We start from the raw sequence: 20448 nt of genomic DNA, 5'->3' as shown, positions 1-20448 counted from the left end.
GATGTGTTTTCATCATATTCTATCTTAGACAAATTTTCGTTTCGAATCGTTCTACGTCATGCATCTTTCAAATTTGTATTATTTTCTTCTCATTGTTTTTCAGATCATTTTTATTCGATTTGTTGTTTTTCCATTACCTCTCATCGAATGACGCAAAATAATATTGAAGTTATTATGTTCGTAGAATTTTTATCATATATTAGTATTTGGAAAGAAATACGAAATGATTAGAAAAAAAATACATAGTGACCTGTTACCATAAATATCTTTACTCGTGGATTTCAATAGTCAACATTCACCTTGTTATCTTACTTTCAAAATGATTTATAGGTCCATTATAAAGTCATGCACTATGTATGTAAGATTCATTGGTATACAAATTGAGATATGCGTTCAGGGGTATCGCGAAAACAAAAAAAAACTTCTCTGTTTATCACTTTTGACCAAACGTTATTTATAATTAAATAACGAAATAAACTTCTTTTGTATTGTAAATATCTTTAATTAATTAAATAATGTTAGAGATTGTTATACGACTCGGTATAAAGGCATAGTTAAACCTATAGAAATTTTTCATATTGAACTTATTCCTTAGACAAAAATTCTATCAAAATCTTTCGAATATTCAATTATTTCGAAACACTTCGCGACATGCTTATCTGCTATTACACAATACGATTAAGTAGTACTAGTAGTATTTGTATGAAAAGTTTTAACACAATCAATAAAGAAACGAATTTAAGTTAAACAAAAATTTCTTTCAACAAGTTGAAAGTAGATTAAAAAATCATCAAATGTGCAGAGCAAATGTGATGACACGGTAATCGAAGAAGGGGAAAGTTCGTATGCATGAAATAAAATTCGAAAATTGATAACGCGATATTGATTTTATTAAATATGTTATAAATTCTACGGGTTTGTATGTATGATTTTTTATTGAAGTCAATGATAAGCTATGTTCCTGATGCATTATTACTCTGTTTCTTGCATGTATTTTCCACTTGCATAATATATCTTTATCACAATGTACATATCAACTTAGAAAGATGTTACTTGAAGGAGCCTTTATTATAATATTTATTGGCAATCTTTATTAATTAATAATAAGTACATAATATTATGTATGTATGGTAAGTATATCATGAATAAACTGACACGAACACTGCAGGTTTTAGTGCATAAAATAAAAATTATTTTACACTGATCAGAAAGAATTATGATTTTTCTTTTTTTTCCTTCAAATAATATAATTATGTATTTTAATAAGAATATATTTGTAAAATAAAAACATGTCAATCTTGTATATGAAGCTTGGTCGTATTTTATTTAAATGTAGAAGATTCCCGTTTACCATTTTCAAGATGCATGCTATATTACCGACAGTTTATTGACATGTTCAACAGTTGGTATCTAATTTACATTGCATTACTATTATATTATAAACTACATTACAAAAGATATTGATGGCCCAACTTTCGATCACATGGAAATTGCTAAATATTTTTATTTTAATAATATATATGGTAAATTAATATAAAAGTAATGCTAAGATTTTCTACGAATTAAATAATATATCATTGATCGGTAATTAATTATTCATTTGATAATTTATTTAACACGTTCGTCGCCACGTCACCCAAATCTGGGTGACGGGGCCTCCACGGAAGCATACCCGTCACCCAAATATGGGTGACGCTCTTCTTATTCAAGTTAATACGACTTTCAGGTGGATTTTTAAAACGAATTTAATGGAATCAGTATTGAAATATAAATATAGGATATATAACATAAAAATACTACAAATATACATATTATACTATACATTTTACTAATTTATATAAGATAACATATTGCATTATACTATCTCGTATGGTGTGCGTTGAAACATTGTAAACATATTTGTGGTGAATTCGGACACTTGGAACAATAGGTCGTAGTTTTTTTTATTAAATATAAGGTTTACCGGAAAGTTCTGTCCGTTTTTAGAATGAAACAAAAGGAAAAAAATTTTTTAGAATGCAACAAAAGGTAGACCTGATAACAAAGTATCAAAAGGAAAATTATCGAAGTATCGAATGGAATATTATGAATGTTATGAATGGAAAACGATACTCGAGTGACATCCCTGCTATTTCCCGCTTATCACTCTGTTCGGCGCTCCGACAGTCGAATTTGGGCCTCGGGAGAAACTCATTGCAATCGCGCTTGGCGACGAACGTGTTAATCTACATTCACGATTATTGATGATTTAGTTCATTTGCTTTTGTCTAACTAATATAATTATTCAAGAAACTATAGAAAAATTAAAAATTATTATATACGAACTTGATTTATGTGTGAATTAATATTACAAAAAAATGAATATGACGAGCTTTGTGTACTTATTAGGCCAGTCAAAAAAGGCCAAACTTCTTAAATTTTGGTGAACAACAGAAAATTTGATCTAAGGGTAAGTCGACGACGCTGAATCGAATGATGCAATTTTCTTTGCAATTTGATGTGTGAGCTTTGAGAAAAAGGGTATAAAAGGGTAAAAAATGGCCTTATCTTAAAATCTAGGCATTTAATCGAAAAAAGCTTCAAACAAAAGTTGTAGAGAATTGAAAAATACATAAAAATGTTCTAAAGTTTATCTTCGTATCTGCAGAAATAAGCGAGAATATTGAAAGAAAGATGAAAAAAAGATGGAAAAATAATTGTAAGAGTGGGGGAAGTCTTGCCCCTCCGCCGGTTTTTACATGCGAGCGGGCTAGTGTGCGTGCGAGCGTCCGTGAGTACTAATCACAAACGGAAGGATCTTGAATGCGAGTGCGAGTGAGACAAGAAACCGATGCTAGCCCGCTCGCATGTAAAAACCGATGGAAGGGCAAGACTTCCCCCCACTCTTACAATTATTTTTCCATCTTTTTCTCCAATATTTCTCGCTTATTTTTACAGATACGAAGATAAACCTTAGAACATTTTTTATGTATTTTTCAATTCTCTACAACTTTTGTTTAAAGCTTTTTTTCGATTAAATGCCTAGATTCTAAGATAAGGCCATTTTTTACCCTTTTTACCCTTTTTCTCAAAGCTCACAGATCAAATTGCAAAAAAATTGCACCATTCGATTCACCGTCGTCGACTTACCGTTAGATCAAATTTTCTGTTGTTCACCAAAATTTAAGAAGTTTGGCCCTTTTTGACTGGCCTATATATATGTGCTGATACTTCTTGATACTGCGCAGAAGGAGGTAAAATGGCAGACTACAATTTGATTGGATATTCACTAACCACGTGACTTTAAATCTATTTCTATAGAAATTTTTTAATAAGATTCAATGTAGAATTGTGTATGCTTAATAGAAATTAAATAATTTATTTAATATAATTGTAAAAATTAAAATGAAACTGTATCGTTCTAGAAATGTTAACATGATTATATTTCAGAACAAAATAAGATACGTTTATATATTTTGAATTTGAGCGTCAATCGAATTCAAGGTTTATCATTTTGTTCTAAAGTTAAACAAATATTCAACTAAAGATCAAATATAAAATAAAATTGTAAAAACGTCATGTAATTGTTACAAAGAGTATCGTAAAAAAGGAGTCAAAAGTATCTTGCGTATCCAAAGCCAGTGTGTTACAGCACAAAAAAAGAATTGCTTAAACCTAACAATCCTACACTTTACTAAATACATCATAATACCTTTTCAATTGAATAACACCATGGAAAATGTTAATAAGACAAAAATATATAACAAACTATGTTACATACAATGTACTAACATAATTTCTTTAACTATTTCTCCATTTGAGTATCCGTTATTTATTTAAAACTTATCAATGTTTATCATTTTAAATGTACACACAAAAGTGTAATTATATTGTTTGTTTGTTCAATGCTTTCACCGATCTCATTTCCATTTTCAAGCAATAGAATTGTTTTCAAAGAACAACTTTAAAGAGATAAATCATCATAAGATAAAAATTACTATTGAGATTGAAAAATTAATTCAGCGGTGGTAGAAATGCGAGTGTTAATACTTAATTAGTCTTATCACTCGTGATTTCTTGGTGGCAGGAGAATCGCACGAAGGATTCCTAAGGTCTGCTCATGCTCGTATTTGAGAAGAACAGTCGGGCAGTGTTAGTCGTGATACTGTCTGATTAACATTCATTCACGAATAAGAAGACTAGAAAATAAAAAGGAATTCCTAAATTTCTCGATCGACATATTTGAAGGATTATAATAAAAAAAGAACATATCAGAGCAACTTGACGATTATAATTTTCTTTTTGAAAGATGACTACTTATACGTGAATGCATTATATTTTAAAAAAAGGAAAAGAAAAAAACAAAAGCATATACTTATATATGTATATATATATATATATATTTGTTCGCAAAGAAATAGTGAAGTAAAGAAGGCACTGTTTTCAGCGTTTAAATTGATTTCTGCATAAAGTGAATTACATCTTATTTCATCAATATCAAGAAACCAATCCTTGAGAACGTTTAATCAATATTCGATATAAAAATGAGTGGCAGTAAGTAAAAAGGAGCGTTTGTATCTTTATCTTTGTGAAAAGTAATCAAGATATTTTATATGTCTTATTACGAATAACTATTTAGCAATAAAAAATTTTAGAATATTTTATAATAATTATTATAATATATTATTATAATATTACTGTTTACATATACAACTTTATACTTCACAGTTTATGCAGTGACTGATCATGAAATTGCAGAGTAATCTTATTTTTTTGCAAATTCTGATTGAAAAATGATTAATTTAATTAACAATGAGTTAAATATTTTATTTGATATTGAAAAATGAATTTATCATCGCAATCGGGGCAATATATTATCGTAAAATACAAATCCCAGTTATTTCGAGATAATTAAATTCGTTATTTAAGAACAAATTTTTAAGTAGATAGGTACAAAAGTATATTTTTTTGTTTTTTGTTTTCCCCTTTCAATAAACATACGTATGGGTATCGAGGAAACGTCAGATTGATTTTTTATTATAGGAAAAAAACGAGTTAACTATAGTAGTTATTAGATATTTTTCAAATGCAACTATAAATTTCATGAAGCATTACGAGAAATGTTGGACTCATCCGATTTATGTATGTACTTTAGATCAGGGGTGGCCAACTTTATTTTACGTGCGATCGAATTTTTGTCGTAAAAAATTTAATCACGATTTACCTATCTAATTATATTAAATCTTGACATTTAACACATTTGAACACGTGTCTCGTGTACTTACTAGTGATACCGGAGAGAACAAGGATACTTAAATCAATATGATATTTTATTAACAATTTTTAAATTAATAAATGTAATCGTAGGAAAAATACAGATTAGATTTTATTTTTTGTTAATAATATAATTAACGGTAGAAGTCTGCATTTGCGTGTATCCAACCAAATGTTCATAATTTGATTCGTTTATTCAGATTAATTTTCGATATGTTAATAAGCAAATATATAAAAAACGTTGGCTTTAAATTTCTTAAATTTGAAATATTAAACAGCTGATCGACATAAGTGTGTACGTAAATTTAAAACAAAAGTAAATATATTTGTTATAATTTTTGACGATATTGATATACTTTTTTCTCTCGATTAAATAGTAATTCCGAAAAATCTTTCGTAAAAATTTTTCGGCTAGTAAGATTAAATCAAAAATCGCTTACAATTAACGATCAACGTGTTGGCCACCTCTGCTGTAGATTAGGGTACTTGCTTGATATCGCGTCAGCCTCTTTCAGTTTAATTCTGTCAATGGAATCATTGACATTCATCCTTGATTATGCGCATTATCCGCTACCTTGGGGGCGAATCACTCTATATCAAAATTGAAAAATTCCATTGTCATCACGTGAGGAGAATGACCTACGACTGATTCTTGTTTTACTACATTGTTTAAATTATTTTTCAAAGATAATAATATAGCAGCATATATGCATCGTCTCATATTATTAATTTTGTAAATGATTTTTACAAATAATAAATCGTAACGACAGTTATTCGTAATAAAATTAACATCAGTACGCGTTCGATTAGAGAAATAATTTGATTTTATTCGAATTAATTAATAACTTCCTCTAAATATAATATCACGATCATAAAGATACTACTTGAGATGATTTGTGTCGAGATAAAAAGGTGCATCCATTTGATTTATTTTTCCGTTCTCATCAAATTTTTATTTCTTATAGAATAATTTTATCTTCCAAGAAAGAAGATTTCGTTCTCGATAAAAAAAAAGTTTGATTATTTAATTATCTTTTCCCTATATTATATGTTCGATATATTATTATTCTTATTTACATTGTTTTACAATGTAAAAATAAAAAATAAATTAAAATAAATCTTTTTTTCTCTTCTCTTTATTTAAGAAAAGGAATTCATTACGTGCCGAGATGTTCTATGGTACTTTGTTTTTTGTGGATTTGCTATTAATTATATGCTAAGGATCAATCTGAATCTGACTATAGTGGCTATGGTTGTACCAAGACCGCAAGCAGCCTTGTCCGTAGAATGCGAGGTAGATAATGCTACTAATATTTTATGGAAGAATACAACATTTAATGAAAGTATCGATAATTCTCTAGATGTTAATGAACAAGGATTAAGTTTTGAAAATATAACGGTAATTATTAATTTAATATTTTTTTATAAATAATTAATAATTAATAATATATTATTTATATAATATTATTTATATAATATAAAATTAATAATTAATATTATAATATATTTAATAAATAATTAATTTAATATTTTTATAATTAATAATTTTTAATAACGTTAATATATTAATCAAAATCGAATTTCAACGTATCGATTCTAGTTGAACATTTCTTTTTTTAATATCTTTTGATTATGTTATATTTATTAGTATAACGATCGATTTACTTGGAGCGAATACGATCAAGGACTCGCACTAGGTGCTTATTATTGGTTTCATTGGATCTCTCAACTTCCTGGTGGTATTTTAGCAAGACGTTACGGTACAAAATTCGTTTTTGGATTTGCCAATTTTTTGACAGCCCTTTTAGGATTTCTCATACCCTTCGCTACGCGATATCATCTAAACGCTCTCGTATTTATTCGAGTTCTTCAAGGTTTCGTTGCGGTAGGTTGAATTCTCCGTGAAGAAAATTGATCCATCCGAAGAATAATTAATTAGAATGAAAATCTTATTTTAGGGTGTTGTTTGGCCTAGCATGCATGACATGACAGCCAAATGGATACCCTCGACCGAAAGAAGTAGATTCGTCAGTGCATATTTAGGTAAAATTTATGGTCAAATTATATTAATTTGTTTTGTTCCTTTCAATAAATCAAAATCAAAATTTTCAACAAATCGTTCATATTTCCATTTTTCAAAGGTAGTTCTGTGGGAGCTGCTATCACTTATCCACTTTGTGCAACAGTTGCCAATGCATTTGGATGGGAAGCAGCATTTTATGTCACTTCTATTCTCGGAGTAATTTGGTAAATATACATAAGAATAAATTAATCACATATACACTTAGTTTTATATGTGAATTATAAAACGTTTCGTATATCAGAGGAAAATAATACGTAGTCTCGTGATCTTTCTTTTTAACAAAATAAAAAAATATGAAATGTTAACGATGTAAGTTACGTAAGAAGATTGATTAGATTTCTTACGTTTTAACGTTAAAATATTTTCTCGTTAGGAAACAATATGGGTCAATGATAAATTGTTACAACATAACACGACAAATATATATGAAAATTTTAACAACTTTACAAATATTTTCTAATAAAAGTTCGTTATACGAAATACCTTCAAATTATGTATATATGATGAAATTCTTTAATAATAATCTTTTCTTACGTGAAGGTACTGTTTCTGGTTTTTCTGCGTGTACGATTCACCGCAAGTACACCCACGTATATCCGAGGATGAAAAAAATTACATACTTGAAAATATTTCGGGATCCGTCGATGACAAAGAAACGAAGGTACCTTGGAAAGATATTTTCACTTCGGGACCGGTATGGATTACTGTTTTGGCTCAATGGGGTGGAGCTTGGGGTTTCCTTACTTTAATGACACAAGCTCCTTCATACTTTAATTTTATTCACGGATGGAATATTCACGCGGTAAGAAAATCAATTCAATTCAATCGAATACATATATTCCTTTTATAAACTTTAGAAATGTGTTTTAGAAATGCTACAACGTTTTATTACTTTTCGAGTCTGAATTTAATACAAAAGAGAAGATATTTTACTTGATATTAATGAAATATATTAAAGGGGATGAAAAGTTACTTATTAAATTAATTAAACAGTATGATTACGCATAACTGAAATTTCACTATTCAGGTTTACATCCTCGCAAAGTTTCATTGAGATCAAAATTTCAATCTTAGGACCTTTTAGCTTTATTTAATCAAATGACATATTAGACTTATCATTAAGTCTATTTGCATACGTAAAAAAGTAGCTATCATATTGCAGACCCGTTATCTGTAGTATGACATTCTATTGAAATAAGATCTTATAACCTTATATAATACTAATGTACATATTTTTCATGCAAACTTGATCTGATAAAATCAATTTCCTTGATATTGACTTTGCAATAGGTTTCGATGATCGGTTCTTTTTATTTTTTTCAAATTTTACACCGAAAATATAATATACAATAGGACTTTAATTAACCGGCATGATTGCAAGATAAACGAATAAAATATCAAGGTCCTACTGTATTTATCTTTTGTTAACAAACAGAAGACAAAAAAATGATCGATTAAAAAATGTAATTACAAATAGAACAGATAACCGTGATTCTAATAAACAAGACCTCGGAATAATCGAAATATCGGATAAACCTGAACCGGTTAATCGAGGTCTTACTGTATCTGTATACATCTGTATATATTATTTCCAGACTGGTATTCTATCCGGTGCACCTCACTTTTTAAGAATGGTCTTTTCTTATTTCTATTCGATTATGAGCGATTGGCTTCTACGAACTGAAAGAATGAGTTTAACTAACGTAAGAAAATTAGCAACATTTGTGTGTAATGGTTTACAAGGTATATTCATAATCGCATTAGGCTACAGCGGTTGTCAACCATATTTAGCTGTCATTTTTATGATGGCTGGTATAGCAGTGAATGGGGCAGTTTCAGCATCCACTTTAGCAAGTTTTGTTGATTTAAGTCCTAATTATGCTAGTATATTACTTGGATTTTGCGGAATGGTTGTTGTTTGGGCAGGATTTATTTCACCCGCGATTGTTGGTTTATTAACTAACAATAACGTAAGTAAATATCACATAATTCAATTAGTATTTTGAATTTTTGTTGTTGTTGAAATATACAACATCATTAAACTCATAGATATATATAGTATAGAATTATTTGTTTAAGATATCAAACATATATCAGATTAATCTTATTTTGTATACCCTTCGATTAACGATTTATTAAAAGAAATAATATTATTTTCTTAGCAAACAGTTGGTCAATGGTTTATCGTATTCCTCATCGCTGGTGCCAATGCGGTAGCTGGTTGTCTAATTTATTTAATTGGTGGTACATCCAAGGAACAACCGTGGAACCAATATGGGCAACCAAAGGAACATAATGAACGTGAAATGTTGAATTTGCAAACAAAAAAAGAGATATTGAAACACGAAGAAGGATTAGGAAAAATTACTAAACTAGAAGAAGAAAAATTATACGTTGATAAGTGACGACACTGGAAAAATATTAACTTTCTTATCTAAATTTTCTTTACAAGATAGTATGAAATTGATAAGTCTTGTAAATATTAAACACGTAACGTTTAAGTAATATATAATAGAAAACAAATTGAATGGAAAAAGATCAAAATCTAGGACGCTTGTTTAATTAAAATGAAGAGTGTCAAGTTTTGACTCGTAAAACAGTTTATTTCACAAAACAGGAATGATTAATAATACGAATGTGGTTTTACATCAAGGAAAATGTATTAATCAAAATTTTTGTATGATTTTTTAACGCGTATTTGAGAATACACTGGTGTTCATACTGCGATTAAAAAAAAAAAAATGTCTATTGAATATTTGTTAATTATTACTCTGTAATCAATTTTATCAAAAAGGCGATACATATGATTATCGAAGGCATATCGATAATTAGAATACTGTATAATACAATTACATATATAACTGTTGATAACGATATCTTCGTACGCTTAAATGCGTATAGAAATTACATCGTATTTCGAACGTATATGAATATTTCAAGCTTGACAAATATTGATAACGATACTTTCTTAAATAATAAAAAAAAAATTCATCCAATCAAAAACTTTTTAAACGCTTATAATAAAACCTCTTCTTATTACAAAAATAGTGACTAAAATTTTCGCGATTCGAAATTAAACGTTTCTTTTTGTAAAGTACAAATGTCTGAAAAAAATAAAAAAAGAAAGAAAAATTGTAAAATATTATTATTCAATAAATAATAATACAAAGAAATATATTATATATATATTTATATGATAAAAATCTTATTAACTAAACCTCACCCAGGAATTTTTCTATTACTCTCTGTAAAATTAAAATATTAATTTATTATTATGAACGAATAAAAACACAATAGTGCGACTAGCGTTGAAAGCGCGTTATAAAAAAGAATGCAAATACATTGGACAGCTAAAAACGCAAAGCTTTTTATATTATTCTTCGCTTAGACGCGATTATAAATGCATGAAAAAGTAACTTCTATGGAAGCAATGGAAAACGCAAAATATTTACGAGAACCTTATCATATTTTGTAATATACCACTGTGTACCGCCGTAATTGATTCTTACACAAATAAATGTATATATCAGACTTTCTATTAACGCAATAACAAAAAAGAAAAAAAAACAAAAAAAAAAGGAATATTTTAATCATAAAATTAAAGTTAGGCCATACATAGGAATCTTTCATCAGGTAAATCGAATTCATTACTCTAGGATATATAACTCGTCGATAAATATATATACCGGGTCAGTCAATAAATATTATCACATGAAATAACTCGTAATTTAAGTACCTTTTTATTCTAGGTTGTAGAATTGCAATTTATTATAATATAGTACTGAAACACAATATGCAACTGTATTTAAAAAATTAAAGAGTACCCTTGTAATGTTTCATTGAATATAAGACATCAAATGATCACTTGATCGGATTCATAAATTTAATTGTTAACATTCTTGAATAAAGTCAATAGATACCGAATTATTTGAAGTGATAATCTTTTTATTAGCTCAGCCGGTATATATAGATAAATATATTAAATTTTATATCATTATAATATGTGTAAGTTGATAGTCTCTCTCTATAGCTCATAGAATTTGAATATTGTGCTCCTACACAACAAGTGACTTTTAATCGTCTCTTCTTCGGTCCATTTTTCTTATCTTTAGAAATATTCTTTCTATTATTTTGATATTGTGCCAAAACGACAGATATAATAGATGCCGCTTCGTATTATTTTTTTTTGTTTTGTTTTCTTAAATACAATTTAAAGAGAAAGAAAATAACTTTGAATAATCAATAATTGTTACTTTTTCGTGTGTTAATAAATAAATAAATAAATATAATTATCACTTATATAAGTTAAGAGACTTTATAAATGATAAATACTTTTACTCTCGATAGTAAATCACATGTATCTGTCTATTAAAATTTTTGACTTTCATTATTAACACAATAGACGTTATATATATATACCTATCTATATATCTAGTACTTTCCTACGTTATTCCGATTTATATTTGAAAAAAATGCAATCTTTGTATAGATTTATAATTTAGTTCTTACTTACTACCCTGTGCTTTAGAATATATAAAGCATTAATAATGCTAGGAAGTGTCGTAATGGAAGGATTCGATAAAATTTGATCAGAATTGTTATTAAACGTTAAATGAAACGTATACGTTCTCAGAAAAAAAAAAAGAAAAAAAAAACGATATGTTTGTGTAAATCGAATTTTGTTATTTCTTCAAGGATAGTTAATTTTACTTCGTACGTATGAACACATTGGCACACTTATCAATATTATCGAAGTTTCGTAATTATTAGTGAAGACATCGAGATTTTATTCTCGATCGATCATTTTTTCGACAATGATAAACCAATATAAAAGTATTCATATACGTTAGGTAATCTTTAACACTCTTGCAGCTTCCTGAATAAAATGTGATCTTTTTAAAACATTGATATACTCTGGTAAATATGTAATGATCGTAGATGTACCTAATATTGCAACGATTAATTTGATTGGATTTTGAGAAATATTGCCAAACGATGGCAATCAATTTTTCTTTTTCTTTTTCTTTTTTTTTTTTTTATAGCGATGACTATCACATCTAAACCTAGCTACGTTCATCGAGTAAATTCGAGTTGAGATTGATTCGTTCATCTATATCTATATTAAGATGGAAAATACGACAGCGGAAATATTCTGTGAATAAGTCGAGTATTATACTCGGTTCTCTTTCAGTCCTAACACATTTAATACTTTTTTTTTTTATTCTAATTTCTGTTCATTAGACGTGAAATGAGTCTATTAAAATTTTACTCTTGAAGAAATACTTAAGGAACAACTTATGCTTGTCTAACTGATTGCGAGATAATCGCTTTAGATAAGAAGCATTCTACAATGTCGGACAGTAGCAATGGCACCATTTCTATCAAATAACTAAAATCGATATTGATATAACTTTGATGGGTGTTCGCATTGATATAATGTTTTCGACTGACATGAACGGTGCATTAATAACGAAGCACGATGCTCTAATTGTAAATGGAAAAAAAAATTCATTGGAATATTACAGGAATGATCTCACTTATAGAAGATCAACCGTTATTGTCAGTATAATCGTCACATTTGTAATATCGCATATTGCGAACAATATTTGTAGAAAAAAAGTTACGATATAAAATTGAAATGGAACTTGATATATCCGGTTGAAAAAAAAAAGATATCTGAAAGAATGGCACTCTCCAGTATATAGAAACATTACCATTTTGTAAAATACATAAAAAAATCATTTCGGAAGGCGGCGATAATTACACGTATCTTTCATTCGTCTTATTGCACGGTTGACCAGCAACCAATAGATGGTTTACGATCTTATTTTATCTATAGAACATCTCTATTTGTTCATATATTCATTTATATCGGAGATCACCTTGTGTTAAACTATTACATCGTACAGATTTGACGAATAGAAACGGAAGTAAAAGTAGAAAATGGAATTGATTGCCGGTGGCCCGTTTATAACGATTTCTACGTATACATGTATATATATATATATTCGTGAAAAATGACGAACAAAAGTATTCGCCGATCACTATTATTTATGCACTTTGTGCTGACCTCAGTATTATCGTCAAATAAATTATTTGACGTATCAGTTAGATCACGAAAATGATTTGGTCCATATCGCATTTTGATGCTACGTGAGATGTATATAATTGAATAATTTGGCTAACGATCCACTCAATATATAGAAAAGGAATAAGAATTAGACATTGGTTGGTGGATCCATAGCGCAAATAACGGCCTTCATAACGCTCGCAGCTGCCAATGAGGCGTAAGGTTGCCACTCTTTGATACGAGAGCCGTCCTTGTAATCGGAGATACCTCGTATCACTGCAAAACTCTCTCTACAATTTCCAAGGATGCTTTCAACTACGGCATCCATTTCGGCATCGAAAGCAAGTGCACCAAATCGAGTGGCAAATTTTTGTCTAAGTTGATCGTCTCTTGCAATTTGCCGACCCGAGGCAATTGGTGCCAAATGGATTCGAGGACAGCCCTCCATTCTAATGAACACATGACCGTCATGATTGAATAATTAAAGAGTCAATATAAAAAAAAAAAAATATAGAATAGAATCAATTTTATAAATGTACCTCTTGTTCGTCGCATCCTGAGGAGCAATAGGATGAGCAACTTCGATCACGTCTCTGTCTCCAATAGCCATGTACAATTTATCGGATTCAGCGGGTGGTGCTTTGAAGTCGTGTTCCGCTTGATTGCCTAAATTTTCTATACCTTCCTTTAGATACTCTTGCCAAGGAGGATTTATCTCGTTTTCCGACTTGAAATACATAACAAAGTTTAAATGGCACATTGTTAATGGCGAGAATTACGCGCTAATTAAATTACCTGTTGTTTCAAATTAACAGCTATTTCTTGAAGACCTAGATTAGGTGGACAGTATTCTTTGGTCTCGAAATGATAATTATCTTTCTCGTTTATCTTAGCACTTTCACAATATACGTATACATATTTTTTATTGATCGGAGTTGGATGTGAAACAACCACATCCCCAAGCCTTACATGCTTCTTGTAATCCGTATAATGTGGTACACCTCCGCCAACACCAACCAGGAATACGAAATCAACTTTTTGGAAAGTACCTGCGCGCGCAAAAAATATATTCCTATGATATTGTATATATTAAATAAATTTACCGTTCAGAATAATCATTCTTTACGTGATGTGTATAATTAAATTAATAATAGATCCCCAAAGGAAGATAATCAATGCATATACGCGATAAGAACTTTATTTACCATTCGCATAATCTTATCGCTAACTTTTCCGCTATTATACTGATCGAACTACTAGCTATCTAGAACAATATACGAACTTGTATAAAGTAGACTTCCGTATAACGTACGTTTTATGAATTCGCGTTATAGAAAATGTTTATTTTTCACGAGAAAGTTTACAATTAGCTCAAGAGAATATATGTATTAGATATAAATATTGAAAAGATTTTTTTTCTTTTTTCGCAAAATATTCTTAATAATATACTGGTTAAAAATAGAAATAAAACAATAATTTCCAAATGTTCATATTTAATTATTGATCTTCTTACCTAATAATCTAGTCGTAGTATTTCCTGCTGCAGTCATAGCTTCTCGAGTATGACCCACAGTTGGCAATTTTGTGCAAACAATTCTATGAGCACCGATATTACCCAATGTATACACGTTTGATTCTCCTAAAACAAATAATATTTACACTTTAGACTATGTAAATTTAAAATGTTCGATTTTCAACTTGTGTATTATACAGGTGCATCGTGCCGCTATAAAAAGATCGACATTGGACCTGTGTGTACAGTGTAAGAATCAAATTAATATATAGATCAAATGAATTCCAAAATTATTCATTCTAAAATTATGCATTCATCATATTCGATGTTGTTACAATTGATATAATATTCTTTTATTAATAGATTTATACAATTTGTAAATCAATAACGAATAAATAAGTCAATAAAACAAATGGTTACAAAAAAATAGACTCTTCGTTAAATATTAAAAATAAAAAAGATATAATATTATATGCTATTTCATATAAATCAAACTTATTCAAAATATTACGAATTAAAATTAAATTCAATTGGTCTGGTCTAAAAACTTTAATGCAGTTATACTTCGAACGAGAATAATCCTACATGCAATATGAAGGAATATTACTCATGACAGAAAAAACTAATAACCGGTTATTCGACTGTAACCATATCTGTAATGCAGCCGTAACCGTAAAGATATATCTTTAAAAATGGTATTGATTACAACACTCGACTCTTTTATCTCGATATATAAGATCAAGTTCAATGATTCTTGTAATTTACATTATAATACATTATACTTAATGATTATAAAATAAATGAATTATTTTTTGTAATTGCGTACGTAATTAGATAATTGCATTTCTCTATTGCTGAGTAATGCACACAAGATAAAATTCGAACTATATGATAATAAACGCATACAACATAAAAAGAAACTCCATAAAGTTAAACATTTGACAAAGTGATATGTAACATGTGCCATGCTAATATGAGAAGTGGTTTAACTGAATATAATTTCTCTAAGTATTTTACTGTATATAATTAAATAAATATAAAAGTATTATATATGTGTGAGTGAACGACATTGAAATTTTGTTAACGTGGCACGAAAATTGTTCTATTGGATGAAGATAATTAATGATAGTGTCTTATGTAAGATTGTAGTATGGTGACCCTGCAGCGTTCCTTGGATACAAGCAGATGGCAAGCTATGAAGTGACATTACAAGTAACGTTGATAACAAAAAACTAGCTATGTTACAAACTACTTTACCAAAACGGCAAGACACGCGCGGAACTCCGTCTGTTGTATCTGGTGATGTTGGTGTACCTAAAGTTTCATGCATGGTGAAATAGATATAAATATATGTATTTATGCGGCATGTTTTAAAATTTTATATTTAATAAGTTTTCCTTATGCATACATATATTACTGATCAACAATCTCTTGTCTAAGTATCGGTAATTGTTTAACGTAATATACTTGTATGCATAAGGAATAGATTAGAATATAGAATTACCATTGAAATATTACTTATTATACTCTAATTGTAAACCACATAATGAAAGATTATTGAATTTTGCTATTTTTTATCGATACTAAAATGAATCACTATTTCATTATTAGTATTGTAAATGTAATTAATAAAGTAAATTATTAAAGTACTACATAGGTCAGATGATGGTTTGGGAAAGCCATACAATGAAAATTCCGAATAGACATCAATTATAGTATACTCTCGAGAATAGATAATTATAAAATATCAAAAATGCAAGGACTTACCTACAGTCGTATATCGAACAAACGTTTCTTTATTTTCAATCATGGAATCTACTGCAAGCTTCTCGCAATACTGTGCCGTGATAATTGCTATTGTTGGCTGTTTAGAACTGGCCATTGTAGGCATTTGTTTGACAACCTGTGAAACATATTAAAATATTTATGAATATTTTAGATAAACACATATAAATTTGATATATTTTACCTGAACTTGAGTATCTTGATGTACAACTCTGGTGAAAGCTCCATGATCCATTGCTTTTACAACACCTTTTTCTTGTAATTCCTTCATCTTTGCTTCGACTGCAGATACTTCCCAACCATATTCTCTGTAATACAAAATGTTTTATGAGATTGATAATTAAATATTCGTTATTTGTTGATATTAAATTTGTTGTATCTTACTTTGCTATATCAATTACGGTAACTGGATTTGGATAAGCAGATTCAATAAGTTCCAACACCTTTTCTATAGTGAGCTCTATGACTTGATCCATAACAGCTTCATCTGTAGATACTATTAACAAAAATAATAAATAATGTAATCATATATAATACAATGCATACTATAAAACTTATTAAATACTAAAGCTGTGCATCTGCATATAAAAAGTATTGCACAAAAACAAAGTGACTCTGAAATGAAAAATTAGTTTGCATAAATTGCTTATTTTATTGTTATTTATAATGTTTGTTAGATACACACAGTTCTTGCAGCATAATAATAACATACTATTTGTGTATATATTGAGAATCATGCTTCGTTATTATGAATATTCTTTGTGTATACATTGTTCTCCATATATAGAATATAACATCTATGTTAAATAGAATAATTAAATACCAGCATTTTCTATATTTTAATTGATACACAATCTACAGAAAATAAACGAAGTGCATCTAGAGACATTTACTGGTATTTTAGAATATATATATATATATAAATACTAGAAAATTTTTATTCATGATCCAAATAATCAATTATTACATTAAGTGATAAAGAATGAATGTTGTTTTTTTTTGTTTAGTTATATGTATTTAATCTATAAAAGAGCATGATGCAAATTATAGAGAGTAAAAAGTGTTAAGCCAATGTTGTTATGGTTACCAGTCTGTTGTGCTAAGTAGAGAAATATGTATCTACTGGTCAAATATATGTAAACGAACTATTTTAATGAGCAAACAAATATATTTTAGTTTTATAAATGGCTATGAAAAATAAATTCTGTAAACAATATTGACCAGAAGATATTAAATCATTATTTTGATCTACATTATGTGTATTAAATTGTGTTTTAACTAGAGGCCTGTGGATAAGAAATGAAACACAACAACAAAACATGACAAAAATGCAGAACTTTTTTCTTCTTCTCGAACCTGTTTTCCAAATAATTTTCTTAGACGGAGGAAGTGTGATGACTATATAACCGGCGCGGGCTGTGAATAATAAGAGATGAAGTAGAAAATGTAATAATAATACTTAACAATATATATATACTGACACACGCTATAAACATAAATAATGTCTCCCTTAAATCAATGGAACAAAACATAGTAAGTTTCAATTCAAGTACGTATTTCCTCTGGTTTCTGCTTTAATGTGCACTTGAGACAGCTGCTCCAATATCGTTCAATAAGGAACTATCAAGTTCAATGAGGTTAATCAAATGAGAGATGAACCTCCACCCATGTATAAGTGATTTTTTTTTCAAGGTAAAATAAATGGTTTCAAAATGTTAGTTAGAGTCTAATACAAGTCAACATTTATATTTACACATTTGTTCTACTTGCATATGCAAGTAGTTATGCTTTATAAGGTTTAACTTACATGGTCTAGTTGGAAGTGAAACTGGTTCTTCAAGTTGTTTCAATTCTACCTCTAATTTTTTAATACTGGAGTACTTGTGTTGCATTAGCTTCATTATTTTTTTTATAAATCCCACATAATCTATAAATAGACACATTCGTGTTAATACAATTAATATATAAAAATAAATATATCAATCGCGCGTAATTTTTAAATATTTTTTACCTCTTGGAAATTCTTGTGGTGCAACTAATTCTCTGAAAAATTCTTGTGCGACAGTGGGCTGTTCTGTTTCTGAACAGGTATCGCTAAACCAAAATTCAAGTGTCCTAGACTCTTGTGTATGTTTCCCAGTTTGTGTACTTACTAAAAATACTCTAAATTGTAGACACAGATGTGGTGCTGATACATCGCCATTTGTAACTGAAATTAAAACAAACAAAACTATTATAAGATCCATTTGATAACCAAATAATTTATTTTGAAAGATCATGTAACTACCATTAATAGCTTGTTTGTTAATAACAATTCCTTTGTGATCTCCACCAGCAACATGTACATTATCATTTCCATTTTCTGTGGGAGGTTCTAAAGCTTGTCTTTCTATTATCAAAGTTGTTGAATTCCCAGTTTTGCATTTTGGTGTCATTACAATATGCTCTGTTAAAACAAAATAAAGAAAAAGATTAAAATTTATTTTATCTTTTATTAAAAAAAAAAAAAAAAAAAAAATAAATAAATTCTTTTTACGTCTAATACAAAGAAAAGAAAATGACTGATAAAGAAGATAAGGAAGAAAAAATTGAATCGCAGTCGAGCCTTTTTTCAAAATGTGTATCATCGATTTTTTACTGTGTTCTTGATAAAAAATGGAGCAGGTTGGCCTGCTTTTATTCAGCTTCCTACTTAGTGTGCAATCTGCAGATTTTAAAAACTCCAAAAGTGCATTCACCTTTTTTTGTCTCGTACTCACCGATTCTTTTGTCGCCCATATTTGCTTCTTTCTTTTGTATATCCTTGTAGATTTCCAAAATTGTAGAGATTTTCAAAAGATAGTAAAATTGAAATACATTAACTGCGAGAAAATAGATAAGAACTTCTTCTAAGTACTACCTGCTCAGTCGAGAGCAGAATGGTTACTGACTACTCGCTAGCCTTTCGCAACTTTTTTATATTCTACTTTTTAATGCAGCTGAAAGCAGTTGCGCCTGTCAAGATGAAACGTTGACATAACCTCTCTATTTCTTTTTTCTTATCTCATCTATGATAGTTCACTTTAATGTACAAATAATTAGAAACAAATCTATTAAGTATCACTTATATATGGAAGTACAATATTCTTATATTAAAATCTGTCATACAGTGTTTAAAATTAGACTGTATTGGTATTATCGATTTTTATAATTTATGTCAACGTTCTTACAAACTTTAGATTGAATTTTTTGAAAATGCAAAATGATTAAATTTTCGATTTTTTTATAATAACATTTCGACAAATTAGACATCGTTTGTATCGAACCCGGTTTAAAGAACTACTGATCCAAATAATGACACATGTCACCGCCCAACGCCATATTTTTATTTAAATCTGACATTTGCTCAATAGTGCCCCACTTACGTCATTTCTTAAATGCAGCACAATGGTGAATTGTTATGACGTCATCGACAGATACGACACGTGTGATACATAGAACTGTCGTTTCATAGTAATATAATACTTATACGTTCGTCATCAATTATTTTTATTTCTCTAATAAGTAATATCGAACAAAGAATAAGTAACGATTCTGTAATAGAAAATAAAAGTATTTTGAAGGATTGTAAATATAAATTGATCATATAAACATTCGCAAAAGTTATTACAGTTATTATATTTCATACATGTGAGATACTGTCTTCTTCGAGTAAGATAGATACATTTGTGATTATTTTATTTATTAATAAAGATAAAATGAAGC

The 20448-nt window shown here is 28.8% G+C and overlaps 2 protein-coding genes across 4 annotated transcripts; one reads left to right on the top strand and one right to left on the bottom strand.

The window, feature by feature from the left end:
- Positions 1–3891: 3891 nt before the first annotated feature.
- On the top strand, positions 3892–10339 carry LOC122517047 (vesicular glutamate transporter 1). 2 transcript variants are annotated; one of them, XM_043635368.1, is made up of 8 exons: positions 3892–4533; positions 6399–6652; positions 6902–7138; positions 7212–7296; positions 7395–7500; positions 7877–8138; positions 8932–9306; positions 9499–10339. In XM_043635368.1, exons 1-8 carry the CDS (start codon positions 4524–4526, stop codon positions 9739–9741), a joined length of 1572 nt encoding a protein of 523 aa, XP_043491303.1. In that variant the 5' UTR covers positions 3892–4523; the 3' UTR covers positions 9742–10339. The 2 variants fall into 2 exon arrangements, with proteins under 2 accessions (XP_043491303.1, XP_043491304.1); XM_043635369.1 differs by lacking the exon at positions 3892–4533 and having other exon boundaries at positions 6456–6547; positions 6615–6652.
- Positions 10340–11443: 1104 nt separating this feature from the next.
- Positions 11444–20252, bottom strand: LOC122517046. 2 transcript variants are annotated; one of them, XM_043635366.1, is made up of 12 exons: positions 19464–20252; positions 18992–19150; positions 18716–18913; positions 18512–18631; positions 17089–17200; positions 16889–17012; positions 16687–16822; positions 16177–16233; positions 14920–15045; positions 14202–14455; positions 13946–14133; positions 11444–13855 (listed from the first exon to the last, which is right to left on the bottom strand). In XM_043635366.1, exons 1-12 carry the CDS (start codon positions 19480–19482, stop codon positions 13555–13557), a joined length of 1794 nt encoding a protein of 597 aa, XP_043491301.1. In that variant the 5' UTR covers positions 19483–20252; the 3' UTR covers positions 11444–13554. The 2 variants fall into 2 exon arrangements, with proteins under 2 accessions (XP_043491301.1, XP_043491302.1); XM_043635367.1 differs by lacking the exon at positions 16177–16233.
- Positions 20253–20448: the final 196 nt, after the last annotated feature.

Source organism: Polistes fuscatus, unplaced genomic scaffold, assembly GCF_010416935.1.
Source record: "Polistes fuscatus isolate 324 unplaced genomic scaffold, CU_Pfus_HIC Scaffold2, whole genome shotgun sequence".
NCBI classification, from domain to species: domain Eukaryota; kingdom Metazoa; phylum Arthropoda; class Insecta; order Hymenoptera; family Vespidae; genus Polistes; species Polistes fuscatus.
The sequence above is the reverse complement of the archived record's forward strand: the minus strand, read 5'-3'. Positions and strand labels throughout refer to the sequence as shown.

What these genes read in the sequence shown, in the direction of transcription:
- LOC122517047 (XM_043635368.1), top strand. An exon ending in TCTATTCTCGGAGTAATTTG is followed by an intron (nt 7,501 to 7,876) that starts GTAAATATACAT and finishes TCTTACGTGAAG; the next exon opens with GTACTGTTTCTGGTTTTTCT. An exon ending in ACGGATGGAATATTCACGCG is followed by an intron (nt 8,139 to 8,931) that starts GTAAGAAAATCA and finishes TATTATTTCCAG; the next exon opens with ACTGGTATTCTATCCGGTGC.
- LOC122517046 (XM_043635366.1), bottom strand. An exon ending in ACCACAAGAATTTCCAAGAG is followed by an intron (nt 18,632 to 18,715) that starts GTAAAAAATATT and finishes GTCTATTTATAG; the next exon opens with ATTATGTGGGATTTATAAAA. An exon ending in ATCAAGATACTCAAGTTCAG is followed by an intron (nt 16,823 to 16,888) that starts GTAAAATATATC and finishes TATGTTTCACAG; the next exon opens with GTTGTCAAACAAATGCCTAC.